This window comes from Silene latifolia, chromosome 7, assembly GCF_048544455.1.
Source record: "Silene latifolia isolate original U9 population chromosome 7, ASM4854445v1, whole genome shotgun sequence".
In the NCBI taxonomy this organism is placed as follows: Eukaryota; Viridiplantae; Streptophyta; class Magnoliopsida; order Caryophyllales; family Caryophyllaceae; genus Silene; species Silene latifolia.
Genome location: NC_133532.1, coordinates 3,809,700 through 3,835,441, shown reverse-complemented (window position 1 = coordinate 3,835,441; position 25,742 = coordinate 3,809,700). Strand labels below are relative to the sequence as shown.

The 25,742-nt window shown below is 35.8% G+C and overlaps 2 protein-coding genes and 1 long non-coding RNA gene across 4 annotated transcripts; all 3 read left to right on the top strand.

Moving 5' to 3' along the window:
• Positions 1–4,377: 4,377 nt before the first annotated feature.
• Positions 4,378–7,672, top strand: LOC141591429 (DNA repair protein RAD51 homolog 4). 2 transcript variants are annotated; one of them, XM_074411745.1, is made up of 10 exons: positions 4,378–4,593; positions 5,109–5,188; positions 5,307–5,422; positions 5,520–5,601; positions 5,734–5,868; positions 6,062–6,175; positions 6,265–6,355; positions 6,834–6,904; positions 7,136–7,285; positions 7,406–7,672. In XM_074411745.1, the coding sequence occupies exons 1-10, from the start codon at positions 4,509–4,511 to the stop codon at positions 7,454–7,456; spliced, it is 975 nt and encodes a 324-aa protein (XP_074267846.1). In that variant the 5' UTR covers positions 4,378–4,508; the 3' UTR covers positions 7,457–7,672. The 2 variants fall into 2 exon arrangements, with proteins under 2 accessions (XP_074267846.1, XP_074267844.1); XM_074411743.1 differs by having other exon boundaries at positions 4,411–4,593; positions 7,384–7,672.
• A 1,343-nt stretch (positions 7,673–9,015) lies between these two features.
• LOC141591428 (calcium-transporting ATPase 4, endoplasmic reticulum-type-like) lies at positions 9,016–15,638 on the top strand. Its single transcript, XM_074411742.1, has 9 exons — positions 9,016–9,323; positions 9,810–11,307; positions 11,611–11,680; positions 11,787–11,908; positions 12,495–12,776; positions 12,885–13,262; positions 13,483–13,592; positions 14,301–14,529; positions 14,777–15,638. The coding sequence occupies exons 2-9, from the start codon at positions 9,877–9,879 to the stop codon at positions 15,359–15,361; spliced, it is 3,207 nt and encodes a 1,068-aa protein (XP_074267843.1). The 5' UTR covers positions 9,016–9,323; positions 9,810–9,876; the 3' UTR covers positions 15,362–15,638.
• A 4,657-nt stretch (positions 15,639–20,295) lies between these two features.
• Positions 20,296–21,224, top strand: LOC141591427 (uncharacterized). The gene is made up of 3 exons (XR_012520850.1): positions 20,296–20,382; positions 20,670–20,758; positions 20,973–21,224. It is a non-coding gene; the product is annotated as an uncharacterized LOC141591427 (long non-coding RNA).
• The last annotated feature ends 4,518 nt before the right edge of the window (positions 21,225–25,742 follow it).

Genomic DNA, 25,742 nt, shown 5'->3' with positions numbered 1-25,742 from the left:
AGAGGATGATGTAAGCGAAATGTAGGGTAGAGTAAAGAGAAAGTGATGTGTTTAATGAGAAAATTAGAAAAAATGCAAGAGAGGAAGATGACATGCTCTTCATTGTGCATGCTCTTAATCTCCCTCCATTTCCTTTCCCTCCAAATCTCTCAATCCAAACACTCTTAAACATTTGGCCACAACTCACCCGGTCAAAACACTCAAATCTCGTTATCAATTTTTCTCATTTTTCTCAAAAAAAAAAAATCACTCTAAAACTCATATTCCAGGAAACCGTATCCTCAACAACGTAATTATCCATGACCACCACTCAAACTTCGTCATCCATGGCCACCCCTTACAAAATTGGTCATCCATGACCACACCTCACAAATTTGGTCACTCCTGACAACCTCATACGAATTTGGTCATCCATGCGACCACCCTTTATAAATCTGGCAACCACTAGACCACCACACTTTAAACTTTCTAAACTTAGCCACACTTTGTGCCACTCATACAAACTTTGCTCCGTGATCACCTTATACTATTTTTTCTCCACACCTCATTCACCATAACTCCTCTTATTATTACTATTACCTTCCTTTTTTTGGCCACTCATACCAAACATACAACAACCAATGGCTTTGAGAGACCATAACCGTCCCAGCCATAATGACACCTCCAACCCCATAAATTTTGGCACCTTGGCTCCCAATAATTTCGAGATTCATCCGGCCTAAGTGGGTTTTGTTGAAAGAGGTAGCTTTGGTGGGCATATTGATGAAGATGCTCATGCCCACCTTAGGAAATTCAAGAGCAAAGTTGCTATGATGAAATGAAATGGAGTGACCGAGGACTCATTGAGGCTCGTGTTATTTCCATTTTTCTTGAGAGACAAAGCGGATAGATGGTTGAACATTCATCCACCAAACACCTTCACGACTTAGGATGACTTGGCTAAAGCATTCCTTGCCAAGCACTTTCCCTCTTCAAAGACCGCTATGCTCCGGAATGAGATCCATACATTTCCAATAAGAGGGCGGATGGGGAAACCTTGGGTGAGGCGTGAGATAGGTATCAAGACTTGATTGCATGTTGTCCTCACCATGGGATACCGGCTTGGTATATTACTCAATTTTTTTTTCCAAACTCTCTTGCCTAGAACCAAAGAGATGGTGAATGCCTCCGCAGGGGGGAGAATTTGACCATCTAGGAGATGACGAGGGTTCGGCCCTCATAAAGAAAATGGTAGACTCGGAGTCTAATTATGGGTCGAGGGGCAACATGTTGAGAAGGAATAGTCGATACCCCCAAGAGAACACCTCTATTTCAAATGTGGAAACCAATGCAAAGATTGACCTCTTGACAAAGAAGTTTGAAGAGATAAACCGAAAGCAAGTTCACCAAGCCAACTCCTCTTATGGGCCGTTTATGGAAGAAGTTGTTCAAGCTCCTACTTGTGAGGCTTCTGGAGGCATGGGGCATACGTATGATGTGTGTGCTAATAACACCTACGACATGAGCTATGATGATAATGTGCAAGATATTAATGCTTTTCAAAGTTACAACAATACCATGAGGCCTCAAAGGCCACCTTTCAACAATCCAAACACCTATAATTCCAACTCAAACTTCTACCATCCAAGTTTAACAAATAATCAACTCTTAAAGCTACAAGAGCACGAATGTGCAAAATCCTCAACAAATTTTACTCCAAAACAACAACCCATCCGGATTTTCTCAACCGAGGGGTGCAAATCAAAATGAAAAGAATAACTTTGGGAAACAAAACCAATGGTCAAATACCAACCAAAACAAAATTTTTGGGAAAAACCAAGGTAACCAAGGATTTTATCAAGGGAATCAAGCGAATCAAGGATTTGGCCAAGAGTTTCAAGAGCAAGTGTACAACTCCAACTTCCAAGGTAACCAAGGCCTTCACCAAGGCCAAGGTTCAAATGTGGACAACCAAGGGAGCCACCACAACTGCAGAGTAATAACTATTTAACTAGGGCCTTGCAACAATGCTATCAGACTTGCAGTGGAAATTAAAAATACTAAATGACCTTTAAAAATCCCGAATTTTTGCGACAAATAAGTTTAAGTAGTAAACTAAAATTGTGCCAAATTTCAAGATTTATGTTGAACTCTAAGTATTTTTAACATTACTCTGAAACAACATGCACATGATTAGTTGCAGACAAGGACTCAAATGCAGGGTTTGATATTGTTTAATGGATTTAGAGAATATAGTTAAGACCCTAAATTCCCACAGAATGTTCACGGAAAATTTAAGAGATTTAACTTGACAAATCTAAACTCAAACCCACAGTTGAACACAAGATTTAAAGTTTATATTTGAACAACATAATCAATATGAACCACAATCAAGCACAAGTTCAATCTAATTATGCCAAACTGACTTTGATCAATTAGCCATAGAGATCACAAGCTAATTATCAAGCCAAAGACTCAAACTACAGATTAATACAAGTTTGAAAGATTTTGAGATAAGTCTTAAGGGTTAATTTCATTCAAAAGTATTCAGCCTCCAAGCAGTTGAGATACAGGTCCTTATATAGTACTCCATTTGTGATAATAATAATTTTTTTCATAATCATCCTTTTCTGACAATGCTTTTCGACAACCATCCATGTTACATGTGTTTCATCTATGCAAGTATGCAACACAACTAGCTTTTTTTGTATTTAGCGTGGATCCGTTTTAGAGATAAAACGGATAATCCTTCCTAACCAAGACTTGGCATGGTTGGTAAAGCCATGACTAGTGGTATTCATGACTTGATGTCCAATCCTCGTCAACATCAAAATCGCCCTTGTAAGTTGTGACACCCTTTACCCCAAAGAAAAATCTATGCACAAACTTTACAAGGAAATATTTTCTCAATCGAATGATAGTCGCGATTGGCTAAAGAGTAGCAGAGCTAGCAAAAATGCGCCCCTTATCCATATATTTAACCTGATAACTCGAGAAGTTTGACCCGAGACCCGAAAACCACTAATATAAGCCGCGGACATCCCTCTAAATACTAGGGTATGTTTGGATAACAAAAGTGAAGGGAAAGGGAAGGGAGGGGGAATGAAATGTGGGTGTTTGGATACAATTTTCCTCTAAATCCTCTCTATTGTGGAGATATTTTGATTTGCCTTGAAGAGGTAAAATTGATCCCTCCAAATCCCAACCCCTTCATTTCCATCCACTTTAATTTGTTATCCAAACAAAGTATTTTAAATCCCCTACTCTCACTCCTTTTCTTTGCCCTCCAAATCCCTCAATCCAAACACACCCTAAGAGAATACAAATTCTCTAATGCTATGTTTGGGAACCTTGAATTGGAATTGAATTTCAGAATTGAAATATTTCAAGTGTTTGGGAACCCCTAGAATTTGGAATTGGAATTGACTCATTTCCTTATCAATTCCAAACTAGTTAAAATTTGGGGTTCTCAAATACCTACCATATACTAGTCATTTCAATTCCATGACTTCTTACGTTTTATTTTGTGACGCAAATTTCGTCACAATATTTTTATTTATGATATTTTTTTCGATCGCAAATATTTTTCGAGACAATATTTAATTTTTTCAGATATAAAACATCCAACGGTCTAGACCCATATACCCGTCTCGCCCAAATTCAATTCCAATTCCAATTCCAATTCCAATTCCAATTCCACGGGTTTCCCAAACGTAATTTTGGAATTGGATTTGGAATTGAATTCAAACATTTCAATTTCTACAATTGAAATCATGGAAATGAAATCAATTCCGTATATCCAAACACTACCTAAAGTTTTTCCTTCAAAATGCTCAAGCTTATATATGGAAACAAATTAGATTTTCATTTATTAAACTAATGTTTCATTTAAAAATAATCTTTTCAACATTATAAATTTTAAAGTATAACATTTTAACAAATTAAAAACAAAATAAAATTGGTATAAAACTATAATCTTTAGATAAACAGTTACTCCTATTATTAACTTTGTGACGAAAAAATAATTTATTAAAATAATTTGAGCTAGTTAAAATATATTCATAATAAACATATTTCATGAATTACTTAATTCTCTTGATTAATTTTAAGATTGATTTTTTTATATACAAATTCATGAGATAATCTAAAATCTATGAGTAGTACACTAAAAATTTAAATGGTCTAGACTAGTTATGGAGTGAGTATGAGAAAAAGGATTACGCATCTGGGTTAGTTTCTCAGACTTTAGTTTTTGAGCATATACACATTTTTTCAGAGCATATTATTTATAAATATAATTTTTGAACAATATTATATTTTTTTAGTGTAATATTTTAATGAATGTGCTAAAAAACTTTATACTAAAGCACAATTTAAAAACTTTAAAATAAAACTTAATTCACTTGAGGAAGGAAAAAGACCAAACACAAATTGAGAGCGGCATCTAATTTGCGCCAAAAATAACAATCAACAACCTTCAAAATTGCAACACACCTGAATTTACTAAGAAAATTAACGAGTAATTGAAAATGGTTTTGTTGAAAACTTTCAAGGAAAACCCAATTATCGACTCTACATTCCTGGAGTTTTGTGAATCTCGCGGCATTTTCACTGGTAATTTCCTTTCAAAACCGAAAAAGACCAAACACTTAAATTGAGAGCGGCATCTAATTTTATTGGTTAACAATCAACAACCTTCATTTATACTAATCACTATTAATAAATTACGGTTTTTATACACAGTAATTATTAACAGTAGTCTCTCGGTTCAGTTTGAATTTGTTGATTGTTTCTTGTTACCCAGTGATAATAAAAATAAATATGAAATGTGATTTTTAGGGTTTATGTGAATTGAGCTTCTGATTGTTACCTTAATTTGAACTGAGAATATTTGAGGAATTTTCTCTGTCTTTTAAGATTGATTTGTGAAATTTGTTTGAAGATTTCCTGATTCATGAAATCCGATGTTTAGGGTTTATGTGATTGAGCTTCTGATTGTTTCCTTAATTTAAACCTTAAAGCAGCTGAGAAATTCAAAGAATTTTCGCTGCGTTTTGAGAATATTATTGATTTGTGCAATTTGTTTAAGTATGATTGATCATTACAATCAACAATTGTTCTTGTTTTAGTTGAAGATTTCCTGATTCATGACCTCAATGCTCTCGTCTCTTTTGCGGAAAAACAATTCAATTCAGAGAGGTTGAAGCAGGTTTACGCCTTAATATCTTTCGTCTTGTTGGTTGTTGATAATTCCATTCAAACAGTCGACTTTATGCTTGTATTTTTGTAATTTGTATTTGTAAATTTGATGTCATGTGGATTGGTAGGGAATTGATCGAGTTCTATTGATAGTAAATGGGCTCCATAGACCGTGGTTGAATGGCGTAGAGTTACTGAAGGATGCTCAGGAAAACAAACGGAATTTGTCAATTACATTAGAAGGGTATGCCTTAAGTTAGACAGATCTTTAGGCATTTCTGATTTCGTTTTTTGTTAAGGATTTTGCTGTTTCAAGGAATCTAACATGACGATTTATTCAGGTTGGATTCCTTGCTTCAAGGGGGTTTACGAGAAGGGTTTGTAACCGAATTAGTTGGACCATCCTCCTCTGGTAAAACTCAGGTGAATGCCTGCCTTTTCGGGTTTGCTTTCCTTGGCTAACATGTTCAATGCTATGCATTGCCTCGAAATCCTGACCCTGCTCTTATGTTCCCTACATCATACTTGGTCTAATGTGCCTACAAACATATCTAGGTATGTTTACAAGCCGCAGCAAGTGTTGCGAAGGGGCATGTAGGTGGTGTTGTATTCATAGACACTGGAAACTCCTTTTCTGCAACCCGCATTGCACGCCTAATCAGCGACACTTCAAGTGTTGCTTCCCCGCAGGTTTTACCATTTGTTCTTTCAGTTCATTTTTCCATTTCGATTGAAGGGAATTTTTTTTATCTAATGATTGTGGTTCGAAGAAAAGAAATAGAATTAAATGGAATTTTGTTTCATCAATGTTTAAAAAACCTAAATTCTGGCAAATTTATATCTCAAGAACTTTATGCCAGTTGGTTTTGTGCATTTGGGACAGATAAATCACGAGGCTCTCTGTAAAGTAATGAAGAACATAAGTTGCTATCCTGCATTCGATATCTTCTCATTGTTTGATGTGCTGCATCAACTGGAATTGAAATTAAAGCAACAGGTTTGAATCACTGACTTTGGTTGCTGGCAGTATTGGCACTTTTAGTCCATTACTACGGTAGTGTGGTTGACATTTGTGACTGTTGGTAGGTGCTTTCTAGACAGTTTTCGGTGAAATTGCTCATTGTGGACTCATTTTCATCACTAATCATTCCTGTTCTCGGGGGCGGTGGACCATATGGTAAGAACTTTTTACCATGGCAAAGGTTTCGAAATTTGTTTTTGATAGTTGCTTCAATGGCTATATAATTACGCCAGATGTGATCACCAAGTAGTACCTTACAGGCTTACTGTCCTGTAATTAAGTTCTTTGACTATTGTGTTTGACTTGCTATGTGCTTTGTCCTTTGGCCTTTGTCTCTTCACAAGTTAAAACAACAAAATAGCAGTTTTCATGATAAGACCCGTCAATTGTTGAAGGCATACTTGTGTGGGCGATTGGTGGTAGTAAGCCTTTGACAGAAAGCTGGTGGTATCTTGAACCCGTCACTTAGCTTTATTACGTATATTATCCATACATGTTTTAATAAATTGGCCAGTATATCATAGAATCATGCTGAATTTGTCAGAGCATCAATCTTCAACCCTTCTCCTGTATGTGAAACAGACCTTCATATTTCTGGGGTCTCTTTATTCTCAACATGTTTAATGTGTTTCAGGACATGCTTTGATGATTTCAGCTGGATATTTGCTAAAGAAAATAGCCCACGAATATAACGTCTGTGTACTGGTAAGCTGCAACTGGAAACTACCATTTGGCTAATGTATAGCTTGCTTGATTTGTTAAATACTTCAAAAAATTTGGTGTATCAAAACATTATGTTCAGAATGCTTAGACAAGCCCTGACAGTCTTCTTAGGAGAGTAAATTAATGGCATCTACCATCTGAAAATATTTACTGTTATGTACTGTTGTTTTTACTATCTTTGCTCAGGAGAGTAAATTAATGCCATCTTGTTAGGTGACAAATCACATGGTAGCAGGAGAAGGTGGTTCTGCAAAACCAGCTCTTGGAGAGAGTTGGAAAGCGGTTCCACATGTGAGGCTTCTCCTCTCTCATGATCGAGAAACAGGCTGTTGTAACATATCTGTAGTTAAGCATCCATCAATTGTAAGCTCCTCGATACTTTGCCTGTTCTTTTCAATGAAAAAATGTCTATAATATTAAAAAATCTCGAGCCACTGTTTATAGTTATGGTGTCTCAACAGTCGATATCTCCTCTTTTGAAAGGCTGCTGGAAATCAATCAAGGTTCACAATCCATGGAAGGTCATCTGTTTGATGACATCTTCTTCTCGTCTCCAAATTAGAGATAAAGGAGTCCTTGGAAGTGGTGAGACATCTTTCATACTTGTTCGAATTTACAGTTTCATTATTTTTTTTTGGGTAAGAAAGAGGATATAGAGAATGCAACGAAGTTTCTTTAAGACATTTGTTTAGTGACCAGAGTAATTTCCATTCTGACGGCTCAAATTAGTGTCATGAGTACCAGTTATGATCCCTTGGTGACCTGAATGCGGACTCTACTTGAAGTCTTGAACATATACATTGACAACGGAAACTTGTTTGAGGTTTCATCAGATTCAGACTTGTGTGTCGGAATGTTTAATTGAAAATGAAATCATGGGTGGGACCGTGAAGTAGGTGAATGGCATGGGATTGCGCTTTTCGTATCGCTTCCTGTCCGTAGGCTGATGGGCTGTAGATTGTGCCTGACTTGTATGCTCTACCTATAGTAGTATGCTTACATATCATCATCCACACTTACCTCGCTTTGTAAGGTTAACTGATGTAGAATAGTCCTACAATTGCTTTAGTAGGTGGATGCATGAACTGACTAGCATTTGTTTGAATGCATTACTATATTCAAATCTCACTTAAGACGGATATATATCCGTCTTAAGATTAAAACAGGTCAAATACAAGTCACTTGCATAGATAAAGTCAAGTTTTTTGCCGATATCTAAACATTTTCTTTGTCTTATCTATATAAAGTGGTAACTACTTGATCCGTCTTTAAGCGTAAGACGGATATTATCTATCTTAAATGCGAATTTGTGTAATATTTTAATATCACTATTATTCAATTGATCAATAGTTAGACAAACTCATTGATCTCGCAAGACCAATAATGCACACTAATTCTAGTGGCGTGATTATATGCTTGTAACGTTTCAGAATCGATTAAAATAGTGTTAAAAAGGAAAGAACCGGTTAAAATAATGGTAAAAAGAAAAAGTGGTTATGAAATGTCACAAATACCTTTTCATCACATGTAAGAAGTTAATAATCAGGTATCTCTTAAGACGATTATATCTCTTTTAAGATTAAAAGAGGGCAAATAGTATCATATTTGAATGGATGAAACAAAGTTTTTGTTGCCTCCTATGATCTCTAGATATTACTCCCACTCATCCAAATGTTCTTTACGTTTTTATTCTTTTATAAGGAGTATTTTAATGAAAAGTAATCAATCAAATTGAATGAGAGGGAGTAGTTTTTTCTCATCTATTTTATTTAACCCTTTTTAAATTAATTAAAAACAATATATCAATCTCTAACAAGAATGCGTGATTTCGAAAACATCTAGTCTCCCTTAAAACGGTATTAACTTTAGATGAGAAAAATATCACCATTTCATCATAAAATGATCCTAATCTATTTATAAAAACTTTTAATCAAAAAGTATTCACATTTCATCATAAAATGATCCTATTTTATCCGTTTATTTCAAACGGATATCACCCGTCTGAAATGGAGTCTTTGATTTCGAAAAATCCGTCCGTACTAATTGTGATGTAATCAAAGGCTCAAAGCTAAAAAATCTATAAAGTCAACAACACAACAGAATTTTAAAAGTGCGGGGAAAGTACGTTGAAGCTTCATAGCACCAAACACATTAAATTATTAAAATATAAAGTTAAATATCCGAATCAAGCAACCATTAATATCACCATATAACGTTACGTGGCGAATTATGATTGGATTAAATTAGGTGTAACTTTACATTTCCTTGTCTCCCTTCCTCAGATCAGTACTTTACGTACTGAAAGAGGAGAGTATATTATTCGTCTATGTTTTCCTATAAATATATTATAAATGGTGTCATCGTCTTCAATCGCAATATTAATCTCTTCTTCAATTATCTGGTAATTCTTCATTTCGACATTTTTATGTATTGTTGATGATTGTGTTTCTTGTTACTCACTCTTTAATTTATGTTTGCTTTTGACGCAAAACTACATAAAGACGATATTAATACGAGTATGCTTAAATATGCAACTCTTTATGAATAATTTATCATTATTTTACGTTGATGATTCTTAATTGTTTTCCTTTGTTCCGACCAATTCTTTACGTTTGCTTTCGATATACTATCTGAGTATGCTTATGCTTAAAAATGCGAAAAATTGAAAAAACAAAATGCACAAAATAAGGAAAAGCTGGTTTTATTTACCTAAAACGGAAACGAAGTAACTTACTTGATAGCTAACTAAATAAGGAAAACGTAAAGAATTGATTTTATGTATTTTGACTGGTTTTATATATGTATATTGTTTTGGATAATTTGTTTGAGTGTTTGAAATGTTAAATCTTGTGATTTAATTGAATTGATTATATATGGTAAATTACAGGAATTAATGAGATGGAGTAACTTTGGTTTTTGGTAATTTGTGAATTTTTGGTAGTGATTGAAGTGAAATGGGGAAAGGAGGGGAGGATTATGGTAAAAAGGTAGAGAATTTGAGTAGTAGTAGTAAGCAAGTGAAATGTGGAGATTCATTTTCGCCGTGGGCAAAAGATGTAAAGGAGTGTGAGGAAAAGTATGGAGTTAGTCGTGATGTCGGTCTTTTGAGTGAGGAGGTCGAGAAAAGGCAGAGAGTTTATGGATTGAATGAGTTGGATAAGCATGAGGGGGTTTCGGTTTGGAGGTTGATTTTAGATCAGTTTAATGATACTTTAGTTAGGATTTTACTTTGTGCTGCGGTGGTTTCGTTTGTGCTTGCGTGGTATGATGGTGATGAAGGTGGAGAGATGGGGATTACGGCGTTTGTTGAGCCGCTGGTGATATTTTTGATATTGATTGTGAATGCTATAGTTGGGGTGTGGCAGGAAAGCAATGCTGAGAAAGCATTGGAAGCCTTGAAGGAAATACAGTCGGAGCATGCGACAGTAATCCGTAATGGGAAAAAGGATACTAGTTTGCCTGCAAAAGAGTTGGTACCTGGAGATATTGTTGAGCTTAGAGTTGGTGATAAGGTGCCTGCTGATATGCGGGTTTTGACATTGATTAGCTCAACGTTGAGGGTTGAGCAGGGGTCGTTGACAGGTGAGAGTGAAGCGGTGAGCAAGACTGTGAAGCCTGTGTCAGAAGATACGGACATTCAGGGAAAGAAATGCATGGTTTTTGCTGGAACTACGGTCGTCAATGGGAATTGTATTTGCTTGGTGACTCATACTGGGATGAGTACTGAGATAGGGAAGGTGCACTCACAAATACAAGAGGCCTCCGAGAATGAGGAAGAGACCCCCCTAAAAAAGAAGCTGAATGAATTTGGTGAAATGTTGACTATTATAATTGGGATTATTTGTGCATTGGTTTGGATGATCAATGTCAAGTATTTCCTTACCTGGGAATATGTTGATGATGGGTGGTGGCCAACGAACTTTAAATTCTCGTTTGAGAAGTGTACCTATTACTTTGAAATTGCTGTAGCACTGGCTGTTGCTGCAATTCCTGAAGGGTTGCCTGCAGTTATAACGACTTGCCTGGCCCTTGGAACACGAAAGATGGCTCAGAAAAATGCTCTGGTTAGAAAATTGCCTAGTGTTGAGACTCTTGGTTGCACAACTGTTATTTGTTCCGACAAGACTGGTACTTTGACTACCAATCAGATGGCAGTGTCAAAACTTGTTGCCATGGGCTCGAGGCGAGGTGCCATTAGAACCTTCAATGTGGAGGGGACTACCTATGATCCAGCTGATGGTCTGATACAAGACTGGCCTGCCGGTGATATGGATGCAAATCTTCAAATGATTGCCAAAGTTGCAGCTATATGCAATGATGCTGGTGTCGAACAATCCGGTGGTCACTTTGTTGCCAGTGGTATGCCTACTGAGGCTGCATTAAAGGTGAGACTTGAGTAAATTTTTGCCTTCCTGTTTTTCTCTTTTGGCATGTACATTACCTCCATTGGCGTTCTTAGATTGAGATGAGGTCATTATCTGTAGACATGAGAGCGGAAATATTATCTCAAAAGTATTGGCATTCCAACCATATTAGTTTGATTCACTTAAACCACACAAAGTGACGTGTTCCTGTGCTTCTGAATTCTGATTGAAGGGCTTGTATAGACGCTGTATTACAGTTGTTAATGTATAATTATGTAATCCAAAGATATTAGATGAATATGACACTTTTCTATTTCTTATCAGGTCATGGTTGAGAAAATGAGACTGCCTAATGGATTGCAGCGCACGGTTTCTGGTTCCGAGGATTTATTATGTATGTGATCATAATGCTGTTTGTTGACTTGACAGTTTGCCCTATTTCTGATTTGATGTTTGATGTTTGCCATTGTTATTGTTTGTTTTATTTGGGCTATCTGAAGCTTGCTGCCGAGCATGGAGTACTGCTGAGCGTCGTATTGGAACTCTTGAGTTTGACCGTGATAGGAAGTCTATGGGTGTCATTGTCTCTTCAGGCTCTGGGAAGAAATCATTACTAGTGAAGGTACCTGACTGCATATCTTTGTTAACTGCTTGAAATTTGGCTTTTTTTTCTTTTTTTTTTTAACTGATAGGACTCCGACTCCCCCTCTCCCAAAAACAAAAAAAGAAGGGAGGATCTACTGTGAAGTGCGAAACAAGTGGATACTATATATTGTTTTTTAGTAACGAAAGCAGAATGACTGTTTTCCATAATCCACATATGCCGCTTTGCTGGTAACAGAAAGCATGGTAGTTGACCCATCTTGATTTGTTCTGGTTTCTTGCATGTCCTTCTTTCAACATGCATCTGCTCTCCTGTTGTATAATTTTTCGGCCAGTACTAGTGAAATCTACTCCTCTGAGTACTCTTAGTTTGTTTAAAGACAAATCACAGTCGGATTATTTTTGTGCCTTGCTTTAAATGTGGGCAACTGAAATAGTGAAATGGTTGTATCTTTTATTTCAGTCCGTGTTCATTTTCACTACAGTGAGTTTGTGCTTAGGACCTCTAATTATTGGGAAGGAGAACTGTTTTGAGCCTAATATGAATGTTGATTCATGTCTATCTATGAGAGAAGTGCGCTTACTGTAAAAATCCTGTCTGGCAGGGTGCTGTCGAAAATTTGCTTGAAAGGAGCTCCTTTATTCAGCTGATTGATGGTTCCATCGTAGAGTTGGATCAGAGTACAAAGGGTGCAATATTGAACAGTTTACATGAAATGTCCAGCAATGCCTTGCGTTGTCTAGGATTTGCATACAAGGAGGACCTTGCTGAGTTTGCCACTTACGATGGCGATGAGGACCATCCAGCACATGACCTCTTGCTCAATCCATCTAATTATTCTGCAATTGAGAGCAAACTCATCTTTGTTGGCTTTGCTGGCTTAAGAGTAAGCCTGGCTTACGAAACTACCTAGTTTTAGATTGCAATAAATTTTTATGTCTTCTTCAAATTAATGCTGGGGAGGCAATGATATGGTTTCTCTTTTCTTTTTTAGGATCCTCCTCGTAAAGAGGTGCCTCAAGCTTTAAAAGACTGCAGAGCTGCTGGCATTAGAGTCATGGTGATCACAGGAGACAATAAAAATACAGCAGAAGCTATTTGTCGTGAGATTGGCGTTTTTGACTCTGATGAAGACATTAGCTCAAAAAGTTTAACAGGACGAGAGTTCATGGAGCTTATTGACAAGAAAACCCATCTAAGAAATGCAGGAGGTTTGCTTTTCTCCAGGGCCGAGCCTAGGCATAAGCAAGAAATTGTAAGGTTGTTGAAAGAGGATGGCGAGGTGGTTGCAATGACTGGTGATGGGGTGAATGATGCTCCTGCATTAAAGCTGGCTGATATTGGAATAGCTATGGGAATTGCTGGAACAGAGGTTTGTGATGATATGTCTCAATTCAACCTTTAAAGAGTAAAATTTCAAGAATCGTGAACTTTAGATAACACAAAGACTAGCGTAAAACCACCTGACATTTACTTCCTGTAAAACTACTATAACCAGAGTATAAAGTCACCCCTTATATATTAATTATCATAGGTTTGTGATATGGAGTATGTTTTTTCAATTCATGATTACCTTTATCCTACTCCACCAGGTTGCAAAAGAAGCCTCTGACATGGTGCTGGCCGATGACAATTTCAGTACAATAGTTGCTGCTGTGTCTGAAGGTCGATCAATCTATGACAACATGAAAGCATTTATTAGGTATCACATCTTTATATTTTCTTGTTATATATAGCAATTTGTCCTTGTATGATTTTCCACGAGAACTGCCCAGGCAAGATGTCAATCTTAGTGTTTTGGATTTGTGATGGTTGTTTAATGCACTTGCTGCTCGATATACTGTCACTTTGTTACTTAATCCAGATGATAAGAACATGTTAATGGTGGAAAGTGAGTGGATTGGTTAAACCTGGGTTAATGTATTCACCCAACCCCGGTGAATGCGAATTGGTTCGAGTTTTCTGTCTAGTTGCTTAATTAAAATCTGTATAACAGAAAACAGATACTTCATTAGAGCATATCGTGTATCGGATGTGGCAACCTTGTCTAAATCAATGTTAGGTGTTGTTTCCTTGCCAAGAAAGTATTTGCACATCTATGTCTTAAAACCATATAGAAATTGGTTGTTTAAATGTCTGTGGTCACGCTTTACCAATATTGAGGGTCGGTGATAGACTGATAGCCGAGGGTTCATGTAGCGTACCAGGAATAGGGTAAATGTACATAAGAGAAAGAGCTTATCTAGATGGTGGATCGGTACAGCCCGGCCTTTGCTTTTTGAGGTTTCCTTTTCCATTGCCGAGTCACAGCTTTGAAGCTTACTCACAACTTTGTCCCTCGGTTTTCTGATGATAGACGAGTGCAGGCTGTCTTTCTTTGTCAGTAATTAGTTCTTCTGTGCAATTACAGGTATATGATTTCTTCAAACATTGGCGAGGTTGCTTCAATTTTCCTCACAGCTGCTCTTGGGATTCCAGAAGGTCTTATCCCTGTTCAGCTTCTTTGGGTCAACCTTGTTACTGATGGTCCTCCGGCCACAGCTTTGGGATTCAATCCTCCTGACAAGGATATAATGAAGAAAGCTCCACGAAGGAGTGACGCTTCATTAATCAATGCTTGGATTCTATTCCGCTATTTGGTAAGTGCCCTGCTTTTATAATCTGACATTTGCACTGAGAGTTCAATCTTACTGGGTCCCAGAAGAAAATGCTGCCTGTAATTTATCTTAGCTCAGTGAGTCTTATCTGAGATGACCTCACACGTAAGATGAACGAAATTCTTATACATGTCTCATACGATTATTGGAGTTTATGTGCTGATTTCACATGTAAAACCGTTTCATATAAAGTTTTTGTGATATTAGCTAATTTGTTACTTGGATGCAGGTGATTGGACTTTATGTTGGCGTGGCAACTGTTGGTATTTTCATCGTTTGGTACACCCATGACTCATTCATGGGAATTGACCTTAGCCAAGACGGTCACAGTCTAGTTAGCTATTCTCAGCTTGCAAACTGGGGTCAGTGCCGTTCATGGGATAATTTCACAGTTTCACCCTTCACTGCTGGGGCCCAGACATTCAAATTTGATGCAGATCCTTGTGGCTACTTCGAGTCTGGGAAAATCAAAGCTATGACCTTGTCCCTTTCTGTGTTGGTTGCCATCGAGATGTTTAATTCCTTAAATGCGCTTTCTGAAGATGGCAGCCTTGTCTCTATGCCTCCATGGGTTAACCCCTGGCTGCTTCTAGCTATGTCCGTCTCCTTTGGGTTGCACTTCTTGATCCTATATGTGCCCTTCCTCGCCAAAGTGTTTGGCATTGTCCCTCTTAGCCTGAATGAGTGGCTCCTAGTGCTACTATGTTCTCTTCCCGTCATTCTAATTGACGAAGTTCTTAAATTCATCGGACGGTGTTCTTCTGAATGGCAGAGATCACGATCAAGGAGAACTCATAAACGAAAAGCAGAGTGAGATAGGCATCAAGGTCTGTACTCCTGTGTTCAATTTCATTCTCAGTTTCCCTTGTGTTTGTTACTTTAGCACTTGAATAGGTCTATTTCCAACCCCAACATTGTACTAGAGCCGAACTAGAACACATCTAATACTACTCATAGAAGAATTCACAATCTTCATTCTACAAACATTGAAAATGTTGTGGCGGATTGATATATTTTTTTTATTAAACCATCACCAGTAGTCTGTATTGAATTGACATTTATCAAGGAATGCAATTAGTGACAGTTTAACATTGGTAGCTTTATTTTATTTTTAATCGGATTGATACTTCATTTGATCATAGAGGAAAACGGGTCTTTCAGAGTCTGAAATTCAGATTGCGTACAATTCATTTCTCTGTGTGTGTTATGCACTCGATCTAGCAGCAATGCATTTTTTTTTGTGAACGTGCTCTCTTCATTTTTTCTGAGTTTGATCATTTCATTGGCTTGCTTGCGGTGGTAAAAAAAAGTTGTAGTCACTTATGTAGAATGTATTTTGGGTCAAACGCGTGAGGGTAAGATCTCAATATGTCGCAATTTAGACCTTACATAGTTTCTGTCATATATCTCGAGAAATTTAGTTTTTTAAAGAAATTGCTTTCTGTGTAAGTAATATTTGATGACCCCGTTTACCTTCCATTGAAGAACGAAATATAATTTGTAGCCGGCATTATATGGCCTTTACGCCACTTTAAGGTGCTACTGTCACAATTTTTGGATACTTTTATTTCTTCAAAGTAGTTTCTTTTGTTGCGCTCCATTTCCCGCGAGGTTTCAGATCTTGTTTAGACGATGAACTTGTCTTCTCCAAATCACGTACTTTTGTCGATTTTTGTGATTTGTCGCCTGGTCCTGCCTGAAATCTCAGCTTTACAGAACCTTTACGCTCTATGGTTTTAATATTCCGAACTGATGATTTCTTGGAGATGTTTGAACTGTATGTTTCTTTGCTCTTGTTGGTGATTTTGACTTCAGATATCGCAGTCTTTGTCTTTTTCAGTGTTGCTACTTTAGCAGTAGTAGTTGGCCTTTTGTTCTTAAGTGTGCTTTGCGGGTAACTTTTTCCTTTTGGTTGTGTTGCTCCGATGTCTTTAAATGCTGCAAATTTCTTCGGTGTGGTTGATTCCTTAGTTTGGAGGACCCGTGGTTTTGTCAAACTTTTCTGAATGCTTGCCGCTTGCACATTATTGGGCGCTGCTCTTCCTAGTCCTCTTTTGTTCTTTACATGCCCTGTCATCACATATTTGAGCAAGTTTAACTCAGTTGACAGTATACGAGTATTGGACAACTGAGCGAAACTCTGTAGGAGTTTACCCATTTCTCTCTGTAATAGGGGTTCAGCATTATAAGCGAAAACATTGATATATTACCTGAAACTTGAGTGGGTGTGATCTCGGTTTCTTTAAAGATGCCTAGAGCATTTGCTTGGTCAACCAACTGCTGCATCTGAAGTCGCAGCATTTTATCCTTCAAGTCGAGGCTTGGAGAAGTTAACCTTGAAGAATGCGGTTCAACCTTATTAGCCTCGGCTTTAACCTTTCTGATTGAGCCTCCTTGACCTTTTCTCAGTGCATTGCAAACATTTGTCAAATTTGCAACAGCAACCTCCAGATGCTGTAGCCTTAGACTGTTTGCCTCGGCCACCCGGTGAATTTGCCGTATAACCTCTTCATCTAACTTACCGCTGCTTGTCATTTTTAGTGCTGTACCTGCATAAGTTTTCGCGTATTTTGGAAAAATTAGTTTTATTTCCTGAAAAATGGAGACGAAAAACTATAGAGGCGTAATGTTTAGGTGCTTTACCTGAAAAATGGAGACGAAAAACTGCTTGCTAGTTGCCTCGTCTTTTGCCAAAAGAGGTTTTCTGATTGTGTTGTGTTTTTTCCCCCACAATTTCTGATTAAATAGTATATGCAAGATTAGTTCTGAAGTTTGTTCTACATTGACTCGTTTTTAAGCTATATTCAAATGTGCAGGCCAACCGGCCGTCCGTCTGTCCGGCCGGCCTAGGTATGACCAGAAGAGGAATGCATGTAATGTTGCGACTGCCGAACTTGCAATATAACATTTTCTTTTGTTATTATTGTTATACCAGATAAATAACGGCCACCTTTGATTTACAATCCAGTTCATTAACAAGTGCTATTAAAATATTAAGGCCTTGTTTGATTGCCTATCTAATTCATGGGAAAATTAAAATCCCATGAATTGTAAAAAATGGAGAGTGTTTGGTTGCCATTCTTTTGGCAAAATGTAGCATTCAATTTTTAGCCTCATAAGTTGGAGGAGTTGGATTACCTACTCCCCCCTAGGTAGTTGACAACTCCTAGGAATTCAACTCCTACATCCGCAACCAAACAAGTTTTTCGGATTTACGTGAATTTGTATATAGGAAAATAATTCATGTGAATTGCATTTTCCGGTGTTAATCAAACTCCAAGATGAACCAAACGAGGCCTAAGTAAATATAGTCGGTATGATAATTTTATTGGAGTGCTTGCGTGTGCAATTTAGCCTCATAAGTTGTAGGAGTAATTAGCCCTATAAATTTCAAATTAGGTGCAATTCACTCTTGGATTTTTTTTTTTTTTTTTTTTTTTTTTTTTTTGTAATTTAGTATTTTAAATGCACAAAATTTCAAATAATGTTAAGTACTAGGTCGAAAATTCGTGCGTTGCAACGGGGTAATTAACATAGTTATAATGAAAAAAAATGTTAACATAATTCTACGTCTCTTTTCACCGATCCATGAAGCAACCATCATACATCCGATCCCACAAATATGCCTTAAACATTAACAAAGTTCATCTTTCTCGGATCACTACTAGCAGGGAAACTACGAGAAAAAGGAACATACATCGGATGTACTATCTCCAACTTTTTTATTTTTTGAGCATATATGTAATTTTTTGAGCTTATTACCTAAAACTTTATATGTTTTTGTTTTTAGCATAATAAAGTTTATAAGTTAAATTTTAATATTTTTTCCGTCAAAACTCAAATTTAACTAAATTTATATACTCCCTCCCATCCACTCTTTTCTTCCTCTTTGAGGTGGGCACGGAGATTAAGAGTGGGAGTATAATATTAATAAAGATATGAGTGGGATTTGGTAGTTGGAGAGAGGTATGAATAATTTGGATTAAATATTAATAAAGGAGATGGGTGGGGTTTGTTTATTGGAGAGAGGTAGGAATAATAAGAATTAAATATTAATAAAGGATATGGTGGGGTTTGATGAGTGAAGAGAGATATAAGTATAATATTAATAAAAACTTTCTCAAAAAGGAAAGGGGAAGAAAACCTGAATAATTTGTTTTAGGAAATAGGGAAGAAAAGAGTGGATGGGAGGGAGTATAATGTTTTTGAGTTTTAATATAATTTGAGATTTTCTACAAGGTAACCCTTAGTTTTTTCGATTCCTATAAGGTAACCCTCTATTTAATGAATCCCACACTAATAACCCTATACTCTATATAAACTAATAAGCATAACCTTAAATTTGCAATCCGTTAAATTTTGGTTGTTAACTTGGTGATGTGGCTGTTAAGTTGGTGACATGGACCACCTTAGTTAATTTTCCAAATTGCCTCACTTGACTGCATCCAAACATACTGATTATGTGAAAAGTAAGCATCTTTATACCAAATTACCGAGCACTTCATCGACCTATGCTACTTCCCCAATCAAATTATCAATTTCAAAGCATGAACTCAAGCAATTAACTACTGGTTATTTGAAAAGTAAACATCTTTATACTAATTGCCTTTGCATTTACCAGGTGGTGAATATAGTTACAAGGTTTTATTTGGGCAGTGTCTTCATAGGTCATGAAACAGTTGATGCTTCCTCTGGAACTAATGGCTTAACTCTATTTGATTAGCCACGATAACAAAAAACTACATCAGATTATACAAAATTAAACAATATTGTGTTAATAACAAACAAAAATAAAAGGAGAAAGATGAATAATACCGAAAAACCACAAATGAAGGATGAAGAATTAAAGTTATCGAAATGCAAGTGATTGATGAAAGAATCGATAAATTTTGGGTTTGATTAGACGATGAATTGTGGGTTCAGAAACCCTAGTTTGGCAGATTAAGGGTGAAAGGTTTTGAAAATGGAACAGGGGGGATGAGGTATGTGAAAGGGTGTTGGGGTTTCTGAAATGATCGATGATCATAATTTGGGAGCTTGGGTTTTGTTTTTGAACCATGTCAACATAACATATCATCACTTAACGTTAAAGGTTGACGGAATTAAACCTTAATGTCACGCTAATTACTTTTTAGGAAGTAGAGGGTTATTAGTGTGAGATTCATTAAATAGAGGGTTACCTTATAGAATTCGAAAAAACTAAGGGTTACCTTGTAAAAAATCCCATATAATTTTTTAGAGCTGAATGTTTAAGTGAATAAACTCAGAAACTTTATAGTGAAATTCAGAAACTTTAAAACAAACTCAAAAACTTTTTTATAATGCTCAAAAACTATAGAATTTGAGGTAGTACATCAGATATATAATCCTCTTACTAGGGAAACTACCAATAATCAAGATTGACAGAGTTTAGTTATAGTGGTGCACATTGTATTGTCGTAGTTGGTTAAAGGGATAAAATTATCATTATTTTGTTTCTACAAAAAACTAAAAAAGACTCGTGGTAACTATTCGAACCAACAAAATTAACTCTTTTAATTTATTTGTGAACATAGTGAAAAATATAATCAAGAACTCTTGGTAAAATTGCTAATGCGGATTTAATTATAAGTTCGTAATCCCGGGTTTTCTAAAAAATAAAAAAAAAAAAAAAAAAAAAAAAAGGAAAAAGGAAGAAATTCACCGACCACACCGAATCACATGTCCATCCATATAAATACTTGGTTAACCTAATTTATTTGTGAACATAGTGGGAATATTTGCTTAACCTAATAACTAATTCTCGTGTTGCTGCGAAATCTTTCTGTACAAGAAACTTGACATCTTCATCTTCTGGTAATCAATCTCTTTAATCTTTCAATCATCAGATTTTTTCTTAAAATTTGTTATTTCCGTATTCACTCCCTTTATTATTAGATAACAAATCGATCGAGGTCATGTTTTCGTTCATGTTTGTTCCTAATTATCTCCTCATCATCTTATTTAGGATCTAAGATTATTAATTAGAACTCAATTTGAATAATTTACACACGAATTAACAGTTATCGATCTCTTGTACATACGTATTAAGTTTGGTGGTTAATTATGTTGTTTATTTTTTTTGTATATATATATATATGCAGCTTACCATGTCGCCTACTAACCTACCATGGTGGTCTCCCCCTCGGCTATTTGTGTTTTCACTCGGACTTGCTATCAGCTATGGCATGATGTTAGTACGACTTTCACTAATCACGTTTTTTTCTTTTATACATAATATCCTCACTTCAAACTTCAACCAATGATTTGTAATTTTTGTTTCAAATACGGAGTATAAATTAATTGCCAAACACTAAGAAATAAACCAGCATATTTAATATAATCAGAATGTGTTGTCCAAACAGTAACCCAATTGATCGATTAATTTTGTGTTGTTGATTTTACAGAAAACTTCATCAGCGTATTGATACTTATTTCGATAAGCTGAGGAAAGAAAACCAAGCGGAAAGAATACGATTAAACGAAGCGGCTAAAGCTGTCGCTGAGAAGTGATATAATGGTTTGTTTTAAGTTATTGGCTAGGTGACTTAAGTTGGTTGTTATGGTGTTTACTGTTTACCCTTGGATTTGTATTCACAAATTCTCATTGAAGACGAAAACTATATTAAAAGTGTGTTTATATATGTCTTTCTGTTTATATACATATAACCATCACTTTTAAGCCTAATTTGTTGCATAGAAACGATGAACTGAGGATCTGTCATCCAAAATATATAACCCGTTCTCGATATGATTACATCGGAGCAAGCATATATATATACACACATAATTCCTTCTATAGTAACTTGTTACTCCTCGCCCTAATCTTTTCTATATTTCAATCATCCAAAATATAACATACTTATATTATATGTGTGGATGAAACATAATTAACATCTTTATACTACTAATTAATGTTATAAGCTGACATGTTATTTCAAGAAGAAAAATCATCATATTCTCATATTCTCGCCTTTGTTAGATGTTGATGATAGAAATATGAACGGTTGAATATTATTGAATTGCATTGCATTGTTTACGATTCATAAATACAACTTATATACTAGAGTACAGGGCTACGATTCTAGAGTTACATAATTAAAGAATATGGAAATCGAAATATACTCAAAATACGAAAAATATACGACGCTAGAACTAGGAAATATTTACGATAAACGACCGAGCTAAATATATTACAATAACTAGAATTAGGTATAAAATATATTCTCTATACGCTCTCGCAAGTTGGACGGTCGAACGGTGTAGGAAGCGGATCAACAAGTTGAGCATCGCCTTGTTGATATGTGGAACACGAAGAGTAGGTAGCTAGACTCACTTACGAACTAAATGAAATCCATGCGCAAGGTTTTTCATACGAGTATCGGATTGGCACGTTAGTGGGACGCACCAAAATTGGCACAGAAAATTACGCGGACGGATGACCAAGTCAGTGATGCTAGGTAGTCGGAGGTGTCGTGTGGATCGTGTAGGCAGTCGGAGAAGAAGGTGTCTAAATGTTCTTAAGTTTAGCCGATTTTTCGAAAAATAAAGTGTATTTTGCAACAGTCTTTGATGAGGTCGTTGGAGGGTCAAACGGTAACGAAAATCCGAGTTTTTGGACGTTTTGGAATCGTGAGATTACGAATTTTGTGAATATGGGAAGAGTGGGGGTCGTTGATGGTCCTAAGTGGTGCGAAAAAGGGCGATAACAGGCCTGGAGCAGGTTCTGTTCGTTTTGGCGAGGGCTGTGGGTACGATTTTCGAGGGTTTTAAGCTCGGTGTTTAGGTGATAATAGGAGGTGTCGATGTGGGTTGTAGCACAGTGATCGAATGATGGTACCACGGTGAATGGTGACGATTGATGACTGGTTGGGTTTTTAATGGAGGTGCGATGTGCCGATGTATGGTTTGTTTCGATTTCGTTTATGCGTTTGATGCAGGTGGGACTCGTGGTTGCGTGACTAAGGAGTATGGTCTGTTTCTGAGGTCGAGTGACGACGGTGGTAGTGAGACGGTCGATTTTGGTTGTCACGGTGGTGAATTGTTGTTATGCGAAAAGGTGTTTGCGGAGTTTTGAAAGTGACGGGTGTACGTTTGATGCAATTCGCGGGTGATGGCAGTGGAAGTAGGTCGGGTTTAGGGTGGGTAGATTTCCGGAAATAGGATTACTCCGAGGGATTTAACCTCTATCAAGAGCACGAGGCTCTGATACCATGATAGAATTATGAACGGTTGAATATTATTGAATTGTATTGCATTGTTTACGATTCATGAATACAACTTATATACTAGAATACAGGGCTACGATTCTAGGGTTACATAATTAGAGAATAAGGAAATCGAAATATACACAAGATACGGAAAATATACAACGCTAGAACTAGGAAATATTTACGATAAACGACCGAGCTAAATATATTACAATAACTAGAATTAGGAATAAGATATATTCTCTATAGTTGAATCCACCTCAGGTGAAGGCGGTGGTTGAGACACCTCTACTTGTCCATTTTCGACCCATGCCTATCTGAGTATTCTGACTCCTCAGGAAGTGGTGGCAGTGGTGGTACATCTGCGTCCAAGCCACCGCCTTCTGACTTATCTTTAACGACAGTTTCAGTAGGGTCTGATGAAGGTTCTTCACTAGCATCTTGGACTATATTGTCGTCAACAGGTTGTGATAAGTCACTAATTACAGTAGGGTCTAAAGATATACTCCCTCCATCCAAACCAAAGGTTACATTTGACTTTATTACGCTTGTTGAGGCCTGTTTGCAACATGAATATCTTTAGTTATACATTATTAAAAATTATAAAAAATTGATATTGTTATAGCATTCATGACGATGAATCTAACAAGATCTCGCATGACTATGTTTTCTGTTATACATTACTAATAATATCAAAGATTCTCTACAATCGTAAATAGTGCCAAAAAATCAAATGTAATCTTTGATCTGGATGGGAGCTAGGAGTCTAGTCTTTCGACCTTTTGTTGAAGAAGTGCTTTCCAAGCAAGTTCGGTTTCCCAGACTCTAATGGTGGCGTCAACCCTGTTTAATTATCCAATGCTTCATTTTCGCTTGCTTCCACACAAAAAATTGTGTTCATTAATGTTTTATTTTGACGGAGGAAATGTTAAAAAAAATTCTACTACCCCGTATATAAAATCCCGGGTCATCCCCGACTACACTAACCCTTTTAAAATTGAAACGAGTTAATAACACCCCATTTTTATAAGTGGGAGAAACCTTTTGTTAATTTCAATGCTTTCTGTTTTTGGCTTATACGTGATATTTGACCCGTCTTAAACTCAAACGGATATATCTTAATTGAAACTTTTTTGTGTACTAAATAATTGACCCGTTTGTATCTTAAATAATACTCCCTCTCATCTACTCCAAAGATAACATAGATCCACCTTTTGTGAGAGGGATGTGTGAGAATAGATAATAGTAATAGGAGAGAGAAAAATTAATAAAAAATGAATGAAACTTACCGAAAAAAAAAAGAATTAACTAACTTGCGTGAATAAGGAAAGAAAGAACATAATAGGAAACTGGTTTTAAACCCGTGCAAAATTGCACGGGTATGTATTGGGGCCGGTATTAATGTTTTTGGATGCTTTTTTTTTTTTTTTTTTTTTTTTTTTGCATTTCTATTATACTTATCTAGTTGTCTAAATCAGCGATCTACATAATTAATGTTTAAACTTGTTACAAATATGTGTTCACATGCAATGGTTTAAGAGAAATAACAAAGGATAGATCTTTTTTTTTTAAAATATATCGTACTATCTAGTTTTTAAAAATTATGCATGTAATTTATTCGCATTATATGTAATTCAATCCCATAATTAAATGTAATTCCTTCTCGTAATTATGTAATTTAATTATTATTTAATTTTTTTAAAAATTAGGTAATTCATTTATTTGTAATTAGTTTTATTTATTCCGATTTGTAATTCATTCCGCTTATATGCCATTAATTTCTTTTATTCGGAATGTATAAAATTATTTCATAGTATTTGTTCTAAGACGGAATTTGTCGTATGTTTGTATAGCCGGAATTCTGAAGAACAAAAATACATTGCACACTTCGGGCCCCACCATAACATGCATTTCAAAAAAAGTTGAATTAATGACGTGGCACGCCCTGAATTGAGTATTGTCTTCTGAATTAATAAAGATAAGATACTCCGTCATAATTGATTTTTTTTTTTAAACAAAAATTTTTGTACCATGTACTTTTAAAAAATTATGTATGTAATTCATTTGCGTTTTATGTTCGATCCCGTATATAAATGTAATTCCTTCTTGAAATTATGTAAGGTAGCGTTTGGAAACACGGAATTGATTTCGTTTTCATGATTTCAATTGTAGAAATTCAAATGTTTGAATTCAATTCCAAATCCAATTTCAAAATTGCGTTTGGGAAACCCATGGAATTGGAATTGGAATTGAACTTGGCGAGACGGATATGAGTCGAGGTCATTTGATGTTTTATATTTGAAAAAAATAAATATTGTCTCGAAAAATATTTGCGATCGGAAAAAATATCATAAATAAAAATATTTTGATGAAATTTTCGTCACAAAATAAAACGTAATAAGTGATGGAATTGAAATGACTACCATATGGTAGGTATTTGAAAACCCCAAATTTTAACTAGCTTTAAATTGATAAGGAATTGAGTCAATTTCAATTCCAAATTTTAGGAGCTCCCAAACACTTGAAATATTTCAATTCCTGAATTCAATTCCAATTCAAGGTTCCCAAACATAGCATAATTTTATTAGTATGTAATTTTGTTTTAAAAATTATGTAATTTTATTATTATGTAATTTTATTTTAAAAATTATGTAATTCAATTTCATTTACTCGCATTTGTAATTCAATGCGTATATGTTATTAATTTTATTTACACGGAGTGTATAAAATTATTTCATAATATTATTTCATAGAATTTGTGTAAGACGGAATTTATCGCATGTTTGAATTGACGGAAATCTGAAGAAATAAATACATTGCACACTCATGGGTCCCACCATAACATGAATTTCCAAAAAAAAACTGCATTAATGACGTGGCGCGCTGAAGATTGAGTATTGTCTTTTGTATTAATATAAATATAAGATTTGGTGGGAGTAATATATACACAAAACAAAAAAAAACGAG

Coding starts and splice junctions, on each gene's coding strand:
- LOC141591429 (XM_074411743.1), top strand. CDS start 4,509: ATGGTTTTGTTGAAAACTTTCAAGGAAAACCCAATTATCGACTCTACA. Junction 5,423..5,519: donor TTGTCAATTACATTAGAAGG/GTATGCCTTAAG, acceptor CGATTTATTCAG/GTTGGATTCCTTGCTTCAAG. Junction 5,602..5,733: donor CCTCCTCTGGTAAAACTCAG/GTGAATGCCTGC, acceptor AAACATATCTAG/GTATGTTTACAAGCCGCAGC.
- LOC141591428 (XM_074411742.1), top strand. CDS start 9,877: ATGGGGAAAGGAGGGGAGGATTATGGTAAAAAGGTAGAGAATTTGAGT. Junction 12,777..12,884: donor TTGGCTTTGCTGGCTTAAGA/GTAAGCCTGGCT, acceptor TTTCTTTTTTAG/GATCCTCCTCGTAAAGAGGT. Junction 14,530..14,776: donor GGATTCTATTCCGCTATTTG/GTAAGTGCCCTG, acceptor ACTTGGATGCAG/GTGATTGGACTTTATGTTGG.